Source organism: Trichosurus vulpecula, chromosome 1 (genome assembly GCF_011100635.1).
Source record: "Trichosurus vulpecula isolate mTriVul1 chromosome 1, mTriVul1.pri, whole genome shotgun sequence".
Lineage (NCBI taxonomy): Eukaryota > Metazoa > Chordata > Mammalia > Diprotodontia > Phalangeridae > Trichosurus > Trichosurus vulpecula.
The window spans coordinates 361,964,776-361,987,417 of NC_050573.1; the positions used below are offsets into that span (position 1 = coordinate 361,964,776).

The 22,642-nt window shown below is 39.8% G+C and overlaps 1 protein-coding gene across 1 annotated transcript in view; it reads right to left on the reverse strand.

Moving 5' to 3' along the window:
- Positions 1-703: 703 nt before the first annotated feature.
- The window catches only part of INO80C (INO80 complex subunit C), a 50,183-nt gene continuing 28,244 nt past the window's right edge, over positions 704-22,642 (reverse strand). Inside the window, exons 2-5 of the mRNA XM_036740265.1 lie at positions 14,711-14,821; positions 7,136-7,247; positions 5,782-5,849; positions 704-1,233 (exon numbers count right to left, since the gene is read on the reverse strand). Of these exons, the coding sequence (XP_036596160.1) occupies positions 1,102-1,233; positions 5,782-5,849; positions 7,136-7,247; positions 14,711-14,821 (423 nt within the window). The 3' untranslated portion in view covers positions 704-1,101. The remainder of the gene's footprint in view (positions 1,234-5,781; positions 5,850-7,135; positions 7,248-14,710; positions 14,822-22,642) is intronic.

Below are 22,642 nucleotides of genomic sequence, written 5' to 3' on the forward strand. Positions count from 1 at the left end.
CTGCTTTGGACATTTCTTTTGTTCCTAGTTTTTAGTTCTTTAATCTCTTGAAGTTTCTACCCTAGACCAGTGGCATCAAATGAAAATGAAAATGGTCCAGATCCACTGCTGGCTGCCTACGGACTTACGTTTTAAAATACAATGTTATCTACATTTTATTGCATTCTCATGTACTTTGTTAAATATTTCTCAATCACATTTTAAATCTGGTTCAGGCTGTACTTGGGGGTGTTTCGTGCAGTGGCTAGCAGGCTGCAGCTGCATGCTTGACATCTCTCTTCTAGACCACCGCAAAGTTTTCTACATTCCTATCAAAGTAGAGGAAATGGAAGAGAGTGTTCTCAAGAGAAAATACCGAGAGAGTATCCAGTCCCAAGAATAAGGAAAACCTTTTGGTTCCTACATGACCCATTTAAATATTATATAAAATGCAATGACTAAAACAATGGAGATGAAAAGATTAAAGGGAAGCCAGCCTGAGCAAGTGTAAACCAGTAACATTTCTGGAGAACAAATGAGGAAATATGTCTTCCTCGTCCTGGTGGAGGCAGGAGCCTTTGAAGACAGAATTTCTGATACATTGTCAGCTGTGTTCATTGTGTGTCCATTGTGTTTGCTTACCAGGTTTTCTTTGTTAAAACTAAGGTTTCAATTGGGGAAGGAGTGATGGGGAGACAATATGCAAAAATGAACGTGATAAAATGAAAGGTATTAATAACACTTTTTTTTAATTATATAGAGAATGTTATGGTGTTACATAAGAAAACTAGCAAGTATTGGGGGGCAAAAATTTAAAGAAATGCTTGGGCTGAACCAACTACTGAAATAAATAAAAAGTGATGCTTTATTACATTTGCCTTGTCAAATACTTGGGGCAAACCCAAAATGTGCTAGTATTTAATTTAGCTGAAAATGTCAAACTTCTAAAAAAGCAAATAAAGAAAAATCTTAAATTATATTAAAAACCAAACATTCTTTCCAAGGCACAACACTGGCATTTTCAGATTGACAACAATATGAATGTTTCCTGGAAACAAAATCTTGAGTCCAAAGTCTGCCTTTGAAAAAGTTCCATGCTTCCTCTCAGAAATTTTACCAGGCTTAGGGAACTATGCTTGTGGCCTTTCGCAAGGCCAGGTAGCCTGTAACTACATCTGAAGGGAGCATCCGAATGTAAGCAAATTCTTCAATCGTGCTGAATCTTAACTTGCTCTGTGGATCTGTATAGTTTGCCTGGAAGAGAAACATTAATGATTAATATAAATCAAAGAAATATCTATATTAAAAAGTTAAAAGTGCAAATTATCTTTAAAATATAAATTATTTTAAAAGTTGAATGTATATACATGAATGTTTTATGTTGCCACTGAGAAAGAACTAAATTGTTCACTTAGGTAGAGATTCATTAATCCACCCAAGTTCAGTTAATCATTCAGGGCCTTGCAAGGAAGAAACTACCAACGGGCTTCCAGCAGTGCTTCTCATTAACAGAATAAGAAGCCATTATGACTAAGATCTTTATTCCCCATCCATATACATCATGTCCCTCCTCTCTTTCTGCTTTTGCTTTGCTATCTGCAAGACCAAGATAATACCCATTTCCCATCTAGCTCATAGGAAGCTTCTCCTGAAGATTTCAAGATAAAGCATGTCATCCAGAACTCACTTCAGAAAAAAAAATTATAAAAGGTTTCAAAATTTAATTTAGCTGACAAAGGACTAATCAAGCTGAAATTAATTAAGAACCCAAGGTCTTCAATCAATGCAAAGTCTATTCTTCTGCCCCTGAGAATTTCCCTCAGATAGCTTAAATTATTTGGCTTCTGTGTGTCACTATATCCTATCTGGAAAATGGGGCAGCAATAAAAAATACCAAACTTATCATATTGTTTTGCCAAAAACAAATTGCTCTATAAATGCTTCATATGAAAAAAATGTTGGTTTAAAGGTTTTGTTGGGTCCAGGTGTCTTCTTTCACCATTCTCTAATATCCTTTAATAAAACTGGTATTAAGCAGAGCTTAACTGGGGAAATATTAACTACTCTCTACTGAAGATAATTAGTTGGTATGTTATAGCTTCACTAGCTAATCAGTAGAATTGATTTTCCCCAAAATGTCAGGACCCAAGATATGGACACAGAATTTTGTATCTGACCATTCTATTTTGAATGCATGTTTTCCTAACTCTTGGCTCCAGACAAGCTGCTGTTTCACTTGTGATATCATATCAGGTTTGGACAGTTATATGATCATTAATAATTAAGACAAAGGCTGCTGGTAAAAGAGCTGAATTAATAATAAACTATTAACTGGAATACTGGACAACTCCACCTGCCCAATTTCTGTCCATGTGCGAGGTACAGTTTAACTGTCATCTCTTCTGTTGTTTTCTATATCCCCTGGCCTTCTTTGAATTAACAGAGAATTTCATCCATCTCATAATGCATTTTCACATCAAATCTTATATTATAATGATTGGCATAAATACTACTGGTTTATATAAACTTCATGAGGACAGGAATTGTGTCTTTCTTCTTCTAACTCCCAAAGCACTTAGTAATAAACATTTTTTGAAATGAAAATAGACGCCTTAGCTTAAATGTTAAACGAGAAAGATTTTAGGATTTAACTTAAAGGAAGAACTTCCTTCTTAATATGTTCTACCCAGGGTCCTAAAACTCTGATGTAAAAGCCCTAACCCAAACTTCACAACTTGTTACTTTTAAATACTTAAGACATTTCTGTAAAGTATTCTGCTTTCTGGGGGCAACTATAAGAGTAACAGCAATAATAAGCAATTAGTTCTAAAGTTCTAACAAACATTTTTATAAGCCAAATCGGTGCCACAGAGACATATTATCACATATGAAGCTTATGTGTGTATTTTGGTCAGTTCCTATGGAAACAGGACTCCTATATTTTGATATGAGACATAAGATTGAAAGCATATGAATAATTTTTATTCACACAACAAATTGGATTACTTCATTTTCTTTGATAATAATAAAGGGTTAAAAAGTCAAATTTCAAAAAGATCTGGAAAGGAACCTTACAAATAATCTAGTCTAATCTCTTCCTTTTACAGAGGAGAACACCACAGCCCAGAAAGATTATGTGACTTGCCTGAGGGCAGAGCTAACTGGTGGCAGATAAGAGGATTAAAACCTGGATATCCTGCCTCCCAGACCAGTGTTCTTCTCACCACATATTATACGCTATCTCTCATTAGGCAACTGAAATATCTAAACCACAAACATTCAAAGGGTAACGGTTTTTAAAAACTTCAATAGTAACATGTATGCATTTCAAAAGTAACTGGCCCAATTTTTCCTCTACATTTAGTCTTCTGCCTAACCAAAATGCTGGTTTTTTCTCCCAATAGAAGCCAGATAATGTCCTGAATGAGCAATGCCAATGCAATAACGCACTTGTTTTCCTACTAAGAAAATTATTTTAAAAGTCACTAAATGTATAGCATTGACCAAAATATATAGTTTTACAAAAGTTAAGTAAAAAAAAAAAGAGAGAACACTGTTACTAAGAATATTGGTAATTAAGGTGGGACTTTTTTACTGTTTTAGAATGCTAAGTGCCTTTGACTGAATCTTACTAGGTGAAAAGCTCCAGGCACACACCCTTTTGCTAACTAGATGCTAAACCCCAGGCCCATGCCCTTTTACTAATTAGATGTGAAGCCCCAGGCTGGTTAGCAAACTAGAGAGGGGCAGGAAGCCTCCAGGGCCCCAAGGGGAGTTGCTAAGACTAGAGCCAATGGTATCTGCCTAAGTTCTGGTCTGATGATGTCTAAGGACTGCATAAAAAGAGAGAACAGAGTTGTTTGCTTGGGGCTCTCACTCACTGGAACAGTGGCGCAGTGAATCTGGGCAAGCTGTTGTAACTGCCCTCCAGCTTCGCTAACCCAGGTGTTGATTTGTATTTAGTCTGTTTATAATGTATATTTGTAATTGGTTTGTATTTGCTCTGATGTTCAGGGTGCAGGCTTTTCCTCCTGAACTAAGTGAATGATATTTGTATGTTGGATTAAAGTAAGATTGTTACCCCCTTAACGTTACTTTCCTTAGTAAAGCAGATCAAAAGAATCTGTGCTGGCAGCTCTTGCTGCTGGCCTTGTTGGGTCTTACACTCCCAGTAGCAGCTGCTAGCCACATTGTTGCTACACTAAATTACTAAAGTTAAAGCATAATTCCTTTCTGTTAACAAACAGTAATCTACCAAAGTGGAAAGTGACACGTACTCCTGTAGATGAGGGAGCTGAGGCCAGAAAGGTTAAGTGATCTTCCTGACAGCCCTGGTGCTCACAGCTACAAGTGTCTTCACCTCTAAAGTCACCTTCCATCTACTCTCTATGTACCTGCTATATATTTATTTATGTACCCATTCCCTTTCCCATTAGAATGTAAGCTCCCTGAGGACACACACTAGCTTTTTTTTTTCTTTGTAATCCAAGCACTTAGCATAGCACCTGGCACATGGCAAGTACTTAATAATCGCTTACTGTTTGAAAAAAAAAGTTTTAATTAATGCTTTCAAACTTAAATTATTTCTAGGCAATATAAATTGCCGGTATTTCCATGGTTGTTGAGATGTATCTCCTGTGACAAAATAAAATATATCAATAAAATGAAAGACAAATGGGAGCTACCTCGCTAAATGCAATGTACGGGTAAGTCTGATGCTCTTTTGGCATGGCTCCCCTCTCTACAAATGTTTACCCCTCTGCGTAACACCCCATAGAATCATGAATCTTAGAACTGAAAAGCACCTTAAAAGATGATCTGGCTCAGGTCTTTGTCTTCATGTGGGTGTTATTCTTTTTCCCATTTTACAGCTGAAGCAATGGAGACCCAAGGACCTTAACTGACTTGTCCAGAGTCACACAGAAAATTAGTGAAAGGGTTGGGATGAGTGCCCAGCTTTCAAAGGATAATAGATATAAAAGATAATAGATAATAGATAAAGGATAGCTAGGTCATTTAGTTCATCTCCTTCATTTTACAGAAGAGGAAATTGAGATTCAGAGGGGTTTAAGTGCCTTTCCCACAGTCTCTCGGCTACTAAGTGTCTAAGGTAGGATTCAAAAGCTGGCCTTCTTACGGCAAGTCCTGGGATCCGCTCACTCCACTGCCCCGCCCTGGCTCATCACAATGACTTGTCTAAGGGAGCAAAACTGGTGGCTAAGTGAAGAGGGGACTCACAACAGGTTTCCAGTCTCTCAGAGCAGCGCTCTTGGCATTCTATTGGGCTGCCTTTCATGGTGAGGGTGATCTTATAAATATGTGGTTTGTCACAAAAAAAAGTCTTAGGTGTGGTTTGTTTTTCCATCCATCTTTAATATTTCGAGGATCTGTGATATCAATTATGTGACTATACCCCTCCAAAGATGCAAAACACAATGCCGCCTATGCCTGAGTAGGCTGTTTCATGAATTGCTGTGGCTGAAAAAAATTCATCACCTAGTTAGTGGTCAGTCTTCTTGGTGACCAGGCTCTCTAAATTTAGCTTGGCTGGTCTCATCACAAAGGCTGGATGCAAAGCCTTTCCAGATCTGCTTCCAGGGGATAGTCTTCAAAAACTAAGCCTTGCCCCGACTCCATGGTAAGGCACTAGAGCAGAACATCACTACCAGAAAACTACTCAAAGGAAATGTCCTCCTGGTAAAGTCAACAATATCATTTTCATACATGAAGGATGGACTGTCCAAGCAGATGCTTATCAGGGAATTTTGCCAATTTTAGTTACAGACATCAATTAATACTTACAACAAGTCCTGAAATATCAGAATACTTCCTGGCTGGTTTAAAGGAAGGAGGGGCATCTATACTGAAGTCTAAAAGGAGGGAAAAAAAGACGTAAGCACTTTTCAAACAATTTACAAGACTCATAAAATTTAGTTAAATTATTACATACTTATAGGACTCTCTGGGGACTAAGAAAAATGTGACGAAAGCATACAAGCTAGGATAGCCATGAAATTTCTTCAGTTATTATGCACTGATTCACCAAGGGCTACATCCAAGACTGGTTCTGCTCTTCCACACTGCAATCCCTTGTTCCTACAAAACTGCTATAATCGGGAGACTAAGATCTGCTACTCTCATTCTCACTAGTTAAGCTCAAAGTAAGATTTGTTTTTTAAATGAAAGAATCTCTCTGTCTTTAAGATGTTTTAAACCATCAGAATGTTTGACAGCACTACAAATCAATATTCAGTGACTGGATGTTTTCATTTTCATTCAGCTACCTGGTGTCTTACAAGCAGCTTCAACTTAGTTTGCTGGAAGAAATGCCCTAGCAGAGAGCCAGAGATAGAGTGAAGCATAATATAAGCTTATTGTTTATACTGTATTCCCAAAAGTGGTAGAAGGGAGCCTCATAATACATCTTATTACTTAGACTTAAACATAATACAGCATAAGTCATGTCTCCAGGACAAATCCACCCAGTCTATGCCTGACATAACATAGTTAGTCAAGGTGGTAGTCAATCTATGCTCCAAAACATTCAAGTAGGGTTCCACTCTATTTTGGAACAAAATAGAAGAGCAAAACATTTTTAAAATAAGCTCAAGCAATATAGAGCCACATTATGTCAGCACATACTAGCCTAGGCTGTCATGAAATGTTAAGTCTGACAAAAAAAGAAACCAGAACCACAAAGTCAGAAGAAACCTCTTGCAAGTTATCTATTTTAACCCTTACTCAGAGCATGAATCCCCAACTAGTTATTCTTCTTCCACTTAAAGACTTCTAGTGACAGAACTCACTAGCTACTATATAAAGAGCAGGTAGTGAGTAATCTCTGTAATCAGTTATTTGGGGACCAGAAACAACTACATATAAATGTGGTATACGTTTAGCTGGCAAAAATATAGTGCTTTAAGTTTTACCAAACACTTTATATACATTATAGTTCCACGTGAAAATACATATTCTCTTTATAGGCCCCTTCTATAAAATACTGAAGAGATATAAGTCTGTCAGTTGCACTGTCTTAAAAATGGAATGTGCTTAACAATGATGGTGTAGACACACACAAAAAATTTAGGTTTGTTTTAAAACAGTTACTTATGGGCATATTATTTATAAACACACGCAAAGTATCTAAACCACATACAGCTAGGATCGTTGAGTTGCCATGGCAATGCCCTTTCAGAAGCAAGAATTTGTTTTAGGTTCTTCCAGGTCCTGTTCTTCTTGCCTGCCACCGCTCCCCCAATGCCCGAGTGCTGGAATGACAAGCATGGTGTTAGAAGCGTCACATTGTCAAAGTGCCATCTTCATCAATTTTTCTTCAAATTGAATAGACATTGAGAGGCATTCCTCATCCTGTCAACCATCAGTTGTTACCCAGGTTAATTTAAGAAATAGTGCACTGTACACTTTAATCCGGGTTGCAAGAAAAAACTAAACTTTTGGACTGTCAAAACCAGTTTGCTAGAGATCCTGAGGAAATAAAAGTGCACTTTTCACATGAAAACAGAAAGACAAGAAGACAATGCTTAGTCCAATACTGCTAAATGCCATACCACAGGAATTTCCCATCACATTAAAATTATTTACCACAGAATTGGAGCTAAAAGAGGAAGTAATTCTTTGGGTGCAAGCATCTCACTTGCAAATTATTAGACATCCTGACACACATGAGCCTGCAAAATATCATCGATAGCGCTTTTCTTTTGTGAATTAGACAAAAAGTCAGAAGAATAGTTGAACACAATACTGGCCAAAAAAAAGGGCATTTTGCATTTTCAAAGCTTTCCAGTGATGGCAACCTGGTACCAACAATAAATCCAATGTGAATGATCAAATATGATTGCTATGGATTCATTTATTATATCCTTCAAGAATCACAGAAAGAAAAACATTTCTATTTAATGAGCCGTAATCTCAATGGCTTGGCAATTCTTATTAGTGGACCTTTAGTAGAATAAAGACTAAAAGAAAAAGGAGCCCAGAGGTTCCACGAAACCTCATTCATTGGTTAGCAATTATTTCATGCCACTTGTAAAAACCCATACAAAAATTATCTGTAACAACAAAAAGCTGGAAATAAAATAGTGCCCAACGATTAGTTGAGGCAATTATTTTACCCCTCTAATTGATTCTCTATCTTGATTACCATAACAGCTGTTTCCAAACTTCTCTTCTTTCCTTCAGCCTCCCATAGCTTCTCATCATATGAGGACCCCACCTCATATATTTTGAAGAAAACAGAGGGTTCTCCAAGAACTTACTTTTCCCTCTTCCTCACCTCACCACCCTTCACCTTCATCCCCTACTATTTCCTCATTTACTCCAGGTCCTTTTCAACAAGGTCAGTTCCTCTTCACATCAGCTAGATCTCAGCCCTTCAGTCTTCTCCAACAGAGCTCCCCTACTCTCCTTACTTCTCCCTCTTTAATCTCCAGACTCTTTCTGCTGGATCCTTCTATGTTTCCTGAAAATATTCTGGACTTCAGCCCATCCTCCCTTCAGCTCCCAAAGTGGTTTCTTCAAGTGCAGACATGCATTCATCATTCCCCTACTCAATAAACTCTAACGGCTCCCTCTTACTCTAGGACCAAGTGTAAACTCTATTTGGTGTTTGAAATTCTCCACAATCTGGTCCCTTCTTCCATTTCCAGTCTCTTACATGTTGCCCCCTCCACACACTCTGCAGTTCAGCCATCCTGATTTACTTCCACACAAAGCTCTCCATCCGCCATCTCTGTGCCTCTGCACTGGCTGTCCCCCATATCTGGAATGCTTTCTTTCCTCTCCTCCTCTTCTCAGAATTTCTGGCTTCCATTAAGACTTGACTCAAGAGCCACCTATTGTGGGGAGCCTTTCCTGATCCCCCAGCTGCTAGTATCTTCATCTCCAAGACTGCCTTGTATTTGACTTGTAAACACTTATATGGGTGTATGTGGTCTCCTTCTTGAAGGCAGCAAGGCCTGTTTCACTTTTGTTGTTGTATCTCCAGTGCCCAACACATAGCGGGCACCTAATAAATGCCTATTGGTTGACAGACTAATTGACTGAAAAATGGCTGAACAAACTAAGGCACAGGAATATAATGTAATACTAGTAAGAGGACCTGGGATCAGATCCCACCTCTGATGCTTACTACTTCTGTGATCTTGGGCAAGACACCTGATCTCTGGGTCCCTACTATCCTCACCTGTAAAATGAAGCAGATGACCGCTGGGACTCCTTCCACCTCTAGAGCTATGATTTCACAAGATCTTACAAACATGAAAAATTCAGAAACATATAGGAAGACTTGTATGAACTGATGCAGAATGAAGAGCGTAGAGTCAAAAGAACAATATAAAAAAAGATTACAACAATGTAATTCAAATCTGCACTTAAAAGACAATTTAACTCAGGTCAAATATAATGGACAACGTTGGTACTACAGTATTATAATACTGACATTTCTACAGTGTTTTAAGGTTTATAAAGCAGATTCTACACAGTATCTCATTTGATCTTACAGCAACCCTGTTTAAAACAACAACAATACTGCAAGGCAGCCCTTTTTAAAAAAAAAAACAAAAAACCACTCGTTTTAGAGATGAGGGAACTGAGACTGAAAGTTTATGATCTGACTACGGCCACACAGCTAATAAGTGTCACAGGCAGAATCTGAACACAGGTCTTCCTGACTCCAAGTCCATCCTTCTATCCGCTATTCCACATTGCCTCCACTATCAAAGTTAAAGTACAGACTTTTTTCTTTTCTTTGAACAATCCATGAACTACAAAAGTAGAAAGTGACAAGAACTATTAAACATGCACAACCACATTATTGGGCAGTTTTCCAGTGGATTTGTTTTGGGGTTCAGTGGGAAACATCTATTGGGTCATAACAAAATATAAGCAACAAATATTTTTTTTTAAAACTCATGCAAAAAAAAAAAGAATTATTTTTCTAACTCACTCTTTCAAGGAGGCCAAGGCAGTGATAATGAATGAGGATCTCCATCCAAAATTCTCCACTAACTGATGGGGTAGAACCTCGTTATCCCACATATTGGGAAAAAAAGTTATGGTCATTTAAAATTCTGATTAACTGAGACTCGTAGTTGATTTGTTCCAGGGGCCATGATTTAACATGCATTTATTCAAATCTATATGATAATTTCTGTTATTATGAGGTTCTCTTCTAGCTCACTGGAAAGGTCAGTGTAGAGGTAGGGCTTGTGGCTCACTGACTCACTGACTTTGCCCTAGTTCACTTGTTCCCTAGCACTGCTCTGAAGCTTAGCATTTCCACAGTTTCTTTTCTTTCTCTGCTCTTCCTCCATATTTCCTATCTTGCTCCTCTGTTGGGGTGGCTGGCTGTTCCTGGGCCACCGGCTGCCTTCCACTGCAATCTTCCTCTCCCTGTTCTGGGAAGGAGCAGCATCTCTTGGTTGCCTGAGTGATGATTCCTCCTGGAGAAGGTATCCGAGATGACACTCTCTTCAGCTTTTCCCTTTGTCAGTTAGTTGGCTGGATAACAGGCTTTTACTGTACTATATCACAGACAAAGATATGCCCAAGCAGTGTGGATCATTTTTTTTTAACACAGCCTGTCCAAACTACAAAATAAATGAAACACTCACCAGCATGGGTAATATTCTTCCTAATTTAGGAATGCCTAAGAGGCACAGCTTTTTGACACATATTTTTTAACTGCACATATTTCCTTTCTTCAACCCAGCCCTCACAAGGATTTGTAAAAGATCATCCATTTTCTCTAGCTGCCACTATCCTAAATCTTCTACTTTTCCAGGCAGAGAAAAAAGAAGTTGCTGTTTGACTTCAGAAATTCACTAGCTTAGCCACATAGAGCAAAACTCTTTTCTCAGGAAGGGATAAATAATAAACCTGAAGTGGATATTCCTATAACCTTGAAGTCCTACAAGCTAAAACCAGTTATGTGCTCACAACAAAGCAACAACAATGAGCAACTTCTAATAAAAAAAGCTATGATGACAAGATAAATTCTCTGTCATGGTTTCTGTCAGCCCTAGACCAAGAGCATGAGAGACAGAGCAGGCCAAAGGGTGCCAAAACAAGATAGGCTAAAACCAATGGCGCACAGCAGTGTAGATGCCAAAGCATCCAGGTAAAAGGGGCCAAGTCAAGGTAAAAGCTGGTTTAGTGGGGACACATGGGTACCAACAATCCCAAAGATCAAGCTGAGGTCAAATAGGCTAGATACAGAGATTACATAAATGGAGCAGGCCAGCATTCAGAGTTTCTGACTAGACAGTATGTCACAGGAAGAAGAAGAATTTGATTATACAGGCAGGGGTCAGAGTGCAGGGTTCAAGCAAGGCACAAGGAAATAGGAGGAAAGCAAGTGCCTAGGCTGAGAAATTGGGAACAGCCTTTTGGGGTCTAATAGGGGTAGGTAGGTCACCAACAATAGCTGAACCAAATTGTAATTAATGATCCCAAAACAAAGGCTGTCTATCCATTCCCTGGTTATAAAAGTTATTGTCACTATATACAGGTTTGTGCTGCTCCCAGAACAAGGTACATGTTGTTTGGAGCTGAAGCACTGACAAAGGTCAGGTCCAATGGGGAGCCTTCCAGTGCCCACCACGATGCTCTGCACACAGCACATGCACCAGTTTGTTGTTGTTACTGTCTTGATATTTTGATCAGTTTTACTAAAACTCTCACCCAATGGGAAAGCCTCTGTTCTATATAACCTCTGTATCTAGCCTATTTGACCTCGGCTCGATCTTTGGGGTTGCTGGTACCCATGTGCCCCCTCTAAACCAGCTTTTACCTTAACTTGGCCCATTTCACCTGGATGCAGCACCTGACCTGATCAATACAATGTGTGGATATTTAAAGTTACTTTTCCACTAGTGAGAATGAACTTGTACGAATCCTAATTAACAGTCTCTTGCCTGGTCCCTGTTTTGACCAAAAGCATAGATTCCTGACTGCAGCTGTAGTCTCAAGCAATGGAACAGAGCCAAGCCAGCTGCCACATATGGGAAATGAACATCAGTGTCACCAGCCCCATGAACTAACCAACTGAGCTAATGCAGAACTTCCATCTTCAAGGCTGACAAAGTGACTGCTATGTACATGATTTCCAGCTACAGGTAAAACCCTGTTTCAAGGAATATCACTGTAACCTTCAGTGCTATAAAAATGAACCTGCTTCCAAGCCCCAGCCCACGCTGCTTTAGTGATGAGGATATACAGAATTCTATTAAATGAAAAACCTTATATAATACATTCTCACATTTCCATCAATATATTTAACAAAAGTGTTCAACTTTTCCCTCATATTACCCAGTTTATGACAAGTGGGTGGACAGACAGCACATTCAGCTGGTCCAAGAGCACACATATATCATGGCCAAACATGGCAGGTGGACCATAAGCTAAGCCTAGATTTGAAGAGGAGTTGAAAAGTGAGCTGGATTGAATCTGTGAACCTACACAACCCTTTCAATGATCCCTAATGGCTCCCTGCTGCAAAAGCCTATATTTTAAAACACTGACAATCTGCTCACGATGCCATAGGACTGCAAAGCATAGAATCAGTCTAATAACAGACATTCATGAAGCCCCTGTAGGCACTGTGCCTGGCACCAAGATATAAAAACAAAAATGACATGTTTTCTACCCTCACAGAGTTTACAGTCTATTAGGAAACACAGTCTCAGAAGAAGTGAAGTTGCTGGTGACTTCTCCAGAGTCACACAGACATACAAAAGAGAGCCTAGATTCAAGCCCTGGTCTTCTGACTTCACATGCACTGCTCTTTCAACTACACCTTGCCACCTTTTTGATCCAAATGATATTTTGGAGAAGCTTTTAGATGACCATAAATATGAAACAGAGAAGCAGTGTATACAGAGGCAGAAGTGGAGATAAGGCTTCCAGATGGAAGTTACAGAAGATTTGTCATGGAGATGAACAGGAACTAGCCAAAATTGAGAGCAAGGTCCATCAGATAGGCTGTAAAATGACAAGATAACATTCTGAAACAGAGGCAAAGACTGTATAGCAACTGTGAGGCAAAATAAAAAAAAATGCAGGATTTATACAGGATATGTTTCCTTAACAAAGTGTCAGTCTAGACTCCAGACTTTTAGGTTCTTGGGTGTGGCCTTTTGACTGAGTCCAAGTTTTACAGAACAAATCCTTTTATTAAGGGGATTTGTTCTGTGAAGTTTGGATTCAGTCAAAGGGCCTCACTTGACAGCCTTCCTGAAAGCTGCAGGCTCCCTACCCCTGAGTGGTCAAGAAGAGGAGAGTTTCTAAAATGACAATGTTCCAGCTACTTGAGATTCAGTACCACCACAGGCACTTCTCTATCTCCCCCATGTTTCCATCAGGATAGCTCTCCAAACCTGACACCTCTGGTTTTTCAACCCTGAACTATCAAAGATCCCCCACCTACAATAAGCAGAGACTGCCTTGCCAAAGTCCATTTCCTGCCTCCACCAGCCACTTCACCGTGATTATTGCCTAGGACCTCGCTCTGCCTGCCTTATCCTGCTACACCCTCAAAACAAGAATTCCGATGCCCCAAGAGCTCAACATATTTTCCAAAACCTTTCAAATGTTAATAAGAATATATTATATCACACACAAGGACAGTGACAAGAGAAGGGACAAAAACAAGCAGAAACACCAAGCGCTGCTGCTCAGGCACGGGCAAAAACTCTTGTCCTGCCCAATCATCGTTGGCAAATCTGTTGTGCACTAAACATTTTCTTAACGTAAAAGAATAAAATACGATTTATTATTTTTAACAAGTCTTCCCATATAAGTTAGCAGAATATTTCCTTTGTTATGAAGCTTGAATATATATCATCAAGCTCATTCTAGCTGTATTTTAAGGCCTCTTATACATTTCAAATTCCATAAAATTTGAGCTATATTTTTCCTTTGATATCTCTGGAAAATTCTCTATTTTAATAGAAAAAATAAAGACACTCCCAGAGGCCAGTGCCTTCCCCTAGATTACCTTCTGTATTTTTGCCATCTATTTATAGGTATACATACTATCTCCTCCTTAAAGGCAGGGGACTTTTCTTTCTCCTACATCTACTGCCTGGCAATAAACGCTTAAAAAATGCTTATTGATTAATCATTCAACACATGATTGATAGGCCAAAGATTCTCCTAAGATTAAAAACCAAACCAGCAACCTTGTGGACACCATTTAGTAATAGACCTTCCCACCCCACTCCTTTGGAGAGGTGTACAAGTGTACTACATTGCATATATTTTCAAACTTTTTCTATATTGATCAGTTTTGCTGATTTTTTTCCCTCCATCTTTTTTTTTCCTTAAAATTTTATTGGCTATATAGAATGGCTCTCTGGGTGGGGATCAGAGGTATACTGGGAGAATCCTAGTGATGTAAAAACAAAACAAAACAAAATTTTAAGTGATTTAAAGAGCTATGATTTCAGAGTCAAAACAAAATCCCTTAAAATTATCCACCACTGAATATTAATTTTTGGCATGGGAAGTGGGTCTATGGCAATTTTCCATAAAATATTCACAATCTTCTTGCCAAATTAACATTTAATTTCCATTGAAGTAACTTTGGATCATGTGTAACACAGAAAATACTTTATCTTTATCACTAAAACATATAATGCAAGGAAATCAGCATTCTATTTAGCTACTTCAATGAATCTCTAAGGTATCTAAAAATTAAACAACAAATACTCACCACAAAATTGGGATCCTTAAATGGCAAAGGCTTGGGGGTGGTTTCTGCAGGTCCTGTGCCAAAGTCAGGGGTCACTACCTTACTCTCACTCATGGTCTCCATGCTGACACCCTTGAAACAGAACAAGAACAATTGCACTTTGTAGTTAAGTGTCTTTTAGGTGAGGCCCCCAAACAACCCACTAAATACAGAAAAGAGAAAGAAAACCCTGGTGATATTGGGTAGAGCAGTCCTAAGGCAGATGGAATCACAGGTCTGAGGCTAGAAGGTACCTCAGAAACCATCTAGACCAACCCCCTCATTTTATAGGTGAGTAAAAGGAGGTTAAGTGACTTCCTCAAGGCCACATGAGTGGGAAGACTTGAACCCAGCTCTTCTGACTCCAGAGACAACAACCTTCCAATCATATCATGCTGCCTCTACAGTGAAAGGTGTCTGCCAGAAAGCACTGGGGAAAAACCAATGCTTGATGATTCCAAATGCTTATTAAGTTTAAAAAGAAAAAAAGATGAGCCTCTTTCAAAGTTGACAGCATGTGAAGTCGGGCTAGGGGCAGGGAGGTGAAGAGGAGGTTGGGAAATGCAAATTAGACCTTGCCGAGGCAGGAGAGAAAGAGGCAGCTGAGGAAATCGCCTAGAGCAGCAGCTGGTTGCTGTGGCAACTGAGTGGTGGCACCCGGGCATATTAAGACCAGCTAGTAAACAAGATGCCCTTGGTGTTTAGGCATCTTTTATTCTCTGCCTATGCTTGGGATGCAGGCAAAAATACTCCTGAGGTAACATTCACAAACCTAGGAACACTGAGGAAGACTTTGTTGTGCTGACATTTTTGGTAGTGAAGGCAAGATGACTGATAATTATGCTTTCTGATTTAATGCCCTCTTCTCTACAGATGGCCCCGAACTGTTGGTCATTACCAGATAGTCAATGGATAGCCAAAGGTTTTTCACATTTCTTTTAACTATGGCATGGAAAATGCATACTTGGACATATCTCATCCGAATATGGATTTAACCAAAATATTTTGTCTTCTCCCTGAGGGACGTGATGGTGGAGGGGTAGGAATGGAGATGACCCAGGAACTCACCTCTTGCCCTTCCACAATGACTGTCAAGACCAGGACTAAAGACTCTCCCAAACTCACCACCCTGGAATAAATTATATACTCAATAGTGAAGGGCAGGGCTAATTAGGCTGGTAATTGGATGGTGAATAACTCAATTACTCCTCATCATTCTATAACCAGCCAGGCACCAAGACTACATTGACCCTTGTCTTGACCATCAGGCAAGACCAGGAAATAGCTACCTGAGCTTGGCAGAGTTCTTGACATATAGTAAGTCTTTAACAAATACTTGCTGATTGCATAATTACACACTCTACCCCCTTCTACTGCTTGCTCAGAGATTAAAAATCAAATCCACATCACAAATGCTAAGGCAGACGTGTCCCTTCCCGGATACCACTTCCTCATATCCACCCATGCCAAGCCCATTCTTTCCATGTCTCTATCCCACCTTACATCTCCATCATGCCCTCTGAAACTTATATTCTTTTGTTTACAAAGCTTCCCATAATATTAAACGTGTGCCTTCCACCACCACCCCACCCCTAGAAATTACTTTGTATCCACACAGTATTTATTTTTGTATGTACATGTTGTCTCACCACCACTACCTCCAACAGAATATAAGTCCTTTGAAAGTGGGCCTTTCATTTTTGTCTTTGGTACATAACAGATACTTAATAAATGAGCTGAAGGCCATGCCACCAGAGTCCATGCTTGGATTCCTTCTACACTGGAAAGGTTTCCAATATGGAATGTACCTTATGTTAGGACCTGTCTAACAAAGTTCTGAGAGGTTCACCATCAGGTGGGCCTCAAAATGACATTTTTTTTAGTCCACAAAAGTTATATGAGACCTTCTACTAAGTGGTAGAAGAATGACTATGGGTTGAATAAATGGATTAACAAAAAAGCACTTATTAAGCATTACATGCCAAGTACTATGCTAAGCTGGATATACGAATAGAAAAAAAAAAAACTAGACCTTGATCTCCAGGAGCTCAAAATCTAATTGGGGGTGGATGGATGGAAAGGCCCAGGAGCCTTAAGGGTACAGTGGCAGGGTAGAGGGCAAGGCCTACGGGTCCCTCAGCATTCCAGAAAGTCAGATTGGTGCCAAGGGTCTGGAGGCCACAGCAGGAGAACAGACAGGCCTAGAGGACTTCAGGATGCTGTAGCAGGACAGATGGTAAGAGCTAGTGGTCCTCTATCTCACTACAAAGACTGTAGTTGAGGACTCCCAGTTCATCCAACCATTATGAAGACCCACAGTCCCTCTTCCTACCCCATCAAACAAAGTCGGGACTACCTGCAGGTCCTCAGGGAAGGCTGACAGTACTTCCTACCCAGCTAGCCTGGATGGGGCCGGCGCAGTGGACAGAGTACCCACACCAATGGAATTATATATCCTTGATATAGTGAAGTAAACGTTTTGTCACTTAGACATTTTCTTCTCTTAGAATGAAAGATATGATATAAGATCTAACAAACTATGGTGTTCTCCTTAAAACAAATTTGTTGTTTCAATGTATTATCTTAATCTGAAAGTGGGACACCTAACCAAAAGCTGTTTTTGTAAATATGATCAGAAGCCCAAATAATAGAACTGCAGCTATGTACTGCTAACACCCACCTCAATCCCCAGCACAGATTCATGGAACTTTGAAAAGTGATAACCAAAACTGTAAGTATGCAGATGTTTGATGGAAGTCAAATCCATACCCACTTCAGAAGAATATAAACTGCGTGAGGGCTGGGACTGTTTCACTTTTGTATGTCTATCCCTGGTACTGCGCTTGATACATAGTCAAGATTATACAAACTGCCTGGCAAACCTTAAATCACTGTACAAATGTTAGCGTAAGGACTGGTCTATTTCTAGGCCCTAGCTGACAGAAAAGGCTCCATGTCTGTCCCTGACTGACTTGCCTACATACCAGGAAGTTCCCATGTACTCCATAACTGGTTTCATCAGGTTCATTTAGACAAAGAATTCAACGTTCTCCTGATCATAATCAGTTTAGAAAACTTCATCTAATCTATGTATGCAATGTTATCAAATTATCCTAATCACAATGTTCTTGTGAAATGGGGCGCCAGCGGCGGGTTGCAGTCTGGGCCACCTGCTGACTGACTACATGTAAGGTCCCCCTCCCACTTGGTTCTTATGAAGCTGCCCAGATATGAGGGCAGAGACCCAGAGCTCTGTGCTCTCAAATGGAATGTGCATCACCATTCTATGGCCACGCCACGACCAGTGACTATCCGCAGGAGCGGAGGGGTGGGGAGCCACATCCTTTCATGCTTGTGCATAATATACTATCTGACTTGTGATCCTTTGAGTATTTGTGTTCCTTCTTGGTACAACACCCACAATCTCCACACAGCTGTTGTTGCAGCTGCTATTAGTATGTTAGGATTATTATTGTTGTGCCTGTTGACTGACTGAATCCACACGAGAAGTAGAGAAAAGAGCTGTTAAATACACCAGGATGAAAAATGAAAACACACCAGCAAGGGACAAAGAGAGAAGCAGCAATAGTTACGTAGGTGACACTGGAATTCCAGAGTTCATACTTCCCCTCCCTTTAACGGCACTAGCCTCTAAGAATCAGCAGGGCAGTAGTTGTTGAATAAAAATATTACTTTTCTCCATAGCTGGGATAAACCAAGAATAGCCTGACCCACAACTCTGGGACATTATGCCTCACTGTCCAGTTGTGTGGGTTGGCATACATCCCACAGAACCTGCCCATTAAAGTCCTTGTGTTCCTAGATGAAAGAGGTCCATTGGTCTGTGGGCAGTAAGTGTACTCCATAACTGTTGTCAGTCAGATTATGAGGGGTAGCTATTGGAGATACAACTAAATGCTAGACTAGGCCAGGTTGGTTTCTGACTGAGAAGTTCCATGCCTCTATATGTAACAGGCAGCATGGCATAGTGGATGGAGGGCTAGACTTGTAATCAGAAAGACCTAGGTTCAAATACCACTTCAAGACAATTCCCACTTGTGTGAATCTGGGCAAGTCACTTAACGGCTCTCAGCCTCAGTTTCCTTATCTGTAAAATGGGGATAATAATAGCACCAATCAGGGTTGTTGTGAGGATCAAATGAAAATATATTTAAAGTGCTTTTTAAATTTTATGATACTCAATAAATGTGAGATATTATTATGATGTACAATACTGTTGGGGGAAAGGGGGTGTACCTTCATAGCATGTCTTCCACATGCAGTCTCTCATCACTGGCTCCTTAGATCTTCCATGTCCATCATGTTTTAATATAAGCTTCTGTGTCACCACCTCCCTATGCCTCCCTTGTCAAATTCAAGATGTAAGGATGGTACAAAAAGTACTTTCTTCTTAGAAACTTTCACAGGAATTGGAATGATCTCTGAATTGCCACCATCTAACAGACTCTTCCAGAAGGGAGGTTAGTCTGCACATTCTCAGAGTGCCACAGACCAACAAGTAATAAAGAGCTCATGAGAAAGCCCTCAAACCCCGATTAAAGGGAAGGTAAAGTTGGGGTTCACTGCATAAAAGCAGAAAGAGGGAAAAGAAATGCCATAAGATTGCACACACCAGGGCACAAAGGCTACTCTGCTTGGCTTAAAATAGTTGGCTTTTGGCATCTTATGGCATCATGGGGCACAGTGGAAAGAATACTGAACTAGGAGATATAAGACCACAGATGTAGTGCTCATTCTGAAACTTACTCTCTGTAATCTCTCAGAAGTCACTTAACCTCTCGAAACTCACTTTCCTCACCAGTGAAGCAAGGATAGTACCTGGCGTTATTACAGCATGGGATGAAGACCAAATGATATAATGTATGTACGCTTAGAAGCCATAAAGCCAAATTCAAATGTAAGGTATTATTACTACTTTCATAATTTTTGTTACTATTACTATTACTAACACAATAATGGTAGGCTTTGGAAATTATGAGAAAAGGGGAGTCTCCTCCTTACAATTCATGAATGCAGTTACTGAGATCGCCATGCAGGCTAACAACATTTTGCTGCTAGGTGGTGTTGGTACCACTCCTCTGCTGTAAGCCAGGGAGGTGACCTTGCATTCTCTCCAAGCCACTCCCTCCAAGAAATCATGCCAGAGAGTGGGGTGGTTGGATGGGCGGTCACTGTCTGGTATCCTGGGAGGAAAATATCTCTGCCTGTGAGTCAGGGGCCTCGCCAATGATTCCAGGAAACTTTTGGCAAATTCAGGAGACTCAGCAGCCCTACTGTCATAGACAAGGAGGAATTCACTTGGAACCTGGAGATATTACTAAAGAAAGATAAGCAAAATATTGTGATACACTTAAAGGAAAATACCCTGACTAGGTTAATATTCAACCTATTTTTTTGAGCACCATCCATATACCCAACATGGTGCTAGACCCAGCAACGGATTTTGTCTTGAAGGAAGTTATAATCTTGTTAGCTAGATAAGACTAATAGAAAAGAGATAAACAGCAATAAGCCAATAATCATAATCAAGTCATAAAATGGAACCAAAATTGTTAATAGGAGTTGAAAGGGAGAATTGACCAACTCTCAGCCTGTAGAATAAAAACGTCTCTCATTCAATAAACATTTATTAAGCCCCTACTATGTGCCAGGCACTGTGCTAAGCACTGGGGATATAAGGAAGCAAAAGATAGTCTCTTGCCCTCAAGGAACTTACAATCAACCTAATGTTCATGAGAAAAGAGGAAGTTTTGCTTTTGTCTTTGTAACCCGAGCATCTAACACAGTACCTGGCATATACTAAGTTCTTAAACAAATGCTTGTTAGATGAAATCTCACAGATGTGGGAAAGGAAATATAGGGAGTTAAATGACTTGCCTAAGATAACTTGAGTATTAGGTGACAAAGCTGGGATTTGAATCCAGGTCCTCTACCTTCAAATCCAGTGTTATTTCCACTACAACAAAAGTATCACTTTGAGACACCTGCCCAAAACCTCAGAGTGAACTAGGTCTGATGAGGAGAAAGCTTAGAAGCAAGCCTCTGAACTGAACTGCACCATCAGGCAGTCTAGATTCTCAGACAGTGGAGAGAGGCTGTCGCACACAAGAAGGGCCACTTGAGCTCAGGGCAAGGCCAAACTGGTGGGGGCTTCTACACAAGGAGGTAAATCCTCAATGCAACTGTCCCTCAAGGACAGGACTTGATGCTTGGAAACCATTTCATGCTATTTTTGATATTATTTTACACAAAAGACTTCGAAACATTGCAAAATTCCCTTCTGCTCATGACTCTAATCTGTGAATTGCCCTGGATTATTCAAATTACATACCTCAGCCCTAGTCTCACTACCTGGTTTCATCAAGACTGAATGACACAGATGGCCTGACTCTGTGATGGCTTCAGCCCTCAGGATTCAAACTGCAGAACCTAAGCCTATTATTTCCAGATGATCATTTTACAAAGAAAAAAAAAGAAGTTGAGCACTGAGGAAAGGCTGAATAGATAGCATGAGGCTAGATTGTGGAGAGTTTGGGATGTCAAACTGAGGAATCTGGACTTGGTACTGTAGGAAAAAGGGAGCTAGAGACTCCTGAGCAGAGGAAAGCCATAAGTTGGTTTTCTAAAATTAGTCTGACAATTACATTTCGGCTCTACTGAAGGGAAAGAATGGTGTCAGGGAGATCAGTTAGCAGGCTGTTGCAAAACACTAGAGGTGAAGTAATGAGGGCCTGGACTAGGATGATGGCAGTCAGAATGAAAAATAAAAGAGATAAATATGAGAACCACTTTAGAAGGAAGAATTGTTAGCCTTTATTGGCTAAATGGATCTAAAGCAGGGGTTCTTAAGCTGAGGCCTACAGACAGATTTTAGGGGGATCCATGGGAAAAATACATCTGTATTTTCATTAACCTCTAACTGAAATTTAGCATTTCCTTCAATTATTTAAAAACTTAACTAGGATTGACACAGGGGTCCATGACACACAAAAGAAGGAAAAGAAGCCTTGATGTAGAGGATTAAGAGGAAGAAAGAGTCAAAGATGGTTACAGTTCTGAACCTACCCTCTGTAAGAATGGTGGTACACTGGTAAAAACAGTGAATGTGGGAGAGGTCACCTCTGGGAGCGGCCAGAATGTGCTAAAATGTTGAATTTAAAGTGATGGAAGAGGTCATATAAGCAAGTGGAGATATGAGACTGGGAATTGAGTGAAATATCAGGGCTGAAAATAGTTACCTGTATTTGAGAATCATTAGCATAGAGGTGATAGTTATGTGGTAAAACCAGCTTAGCTCACGATAGGAGGGAATACAGAGAAAATCACAGGTTCTGAATTTTTGGGAAAACCCACAGCAAGGAGACAGAGGAAAGAGGAAGTCAACAAAAGTGAGGAAAAAAAGTGGTTTCAGAGGGAAGAGAAGCAGAAAATGTCAGTGTCACAAAAAGCAAGGGAGGTGAATTTGAAAAAGGAAAAGGTACCCTATGGAATCAAAAGCTGCTAAGAATTCAAGGAAAAGGAGAACTTAGAAAAGGCTACTACATTTGGCAAAAAGGGCTCCACCAGTACAGGGATTCTTAACTTGGGATCTGTGAACTTGTTTTAAAAATATGTTGATAATGTTGAAAATTACCTTTACATGTAATTGGAAAAAGTAAAATACTATTTGGTGGGGAAAAAAAGAAAGAAAAACCAAAAAATGTTGATGACTGTATTTCTTTTCTCTTTTTTTGCAGGTTTTGCCTCTTTCAGACTTTGAGTATTTGTATTTTTTAATATCTTATTTTTCCCCCATTACATGTAAAAAAAAAGTTTTTAACATTCTTTTAAAAAAGTTTTTAGTTCCAAATTCTATACCTACATCCCTCCTCTCCCCCTTCCTTGAGACAGTAA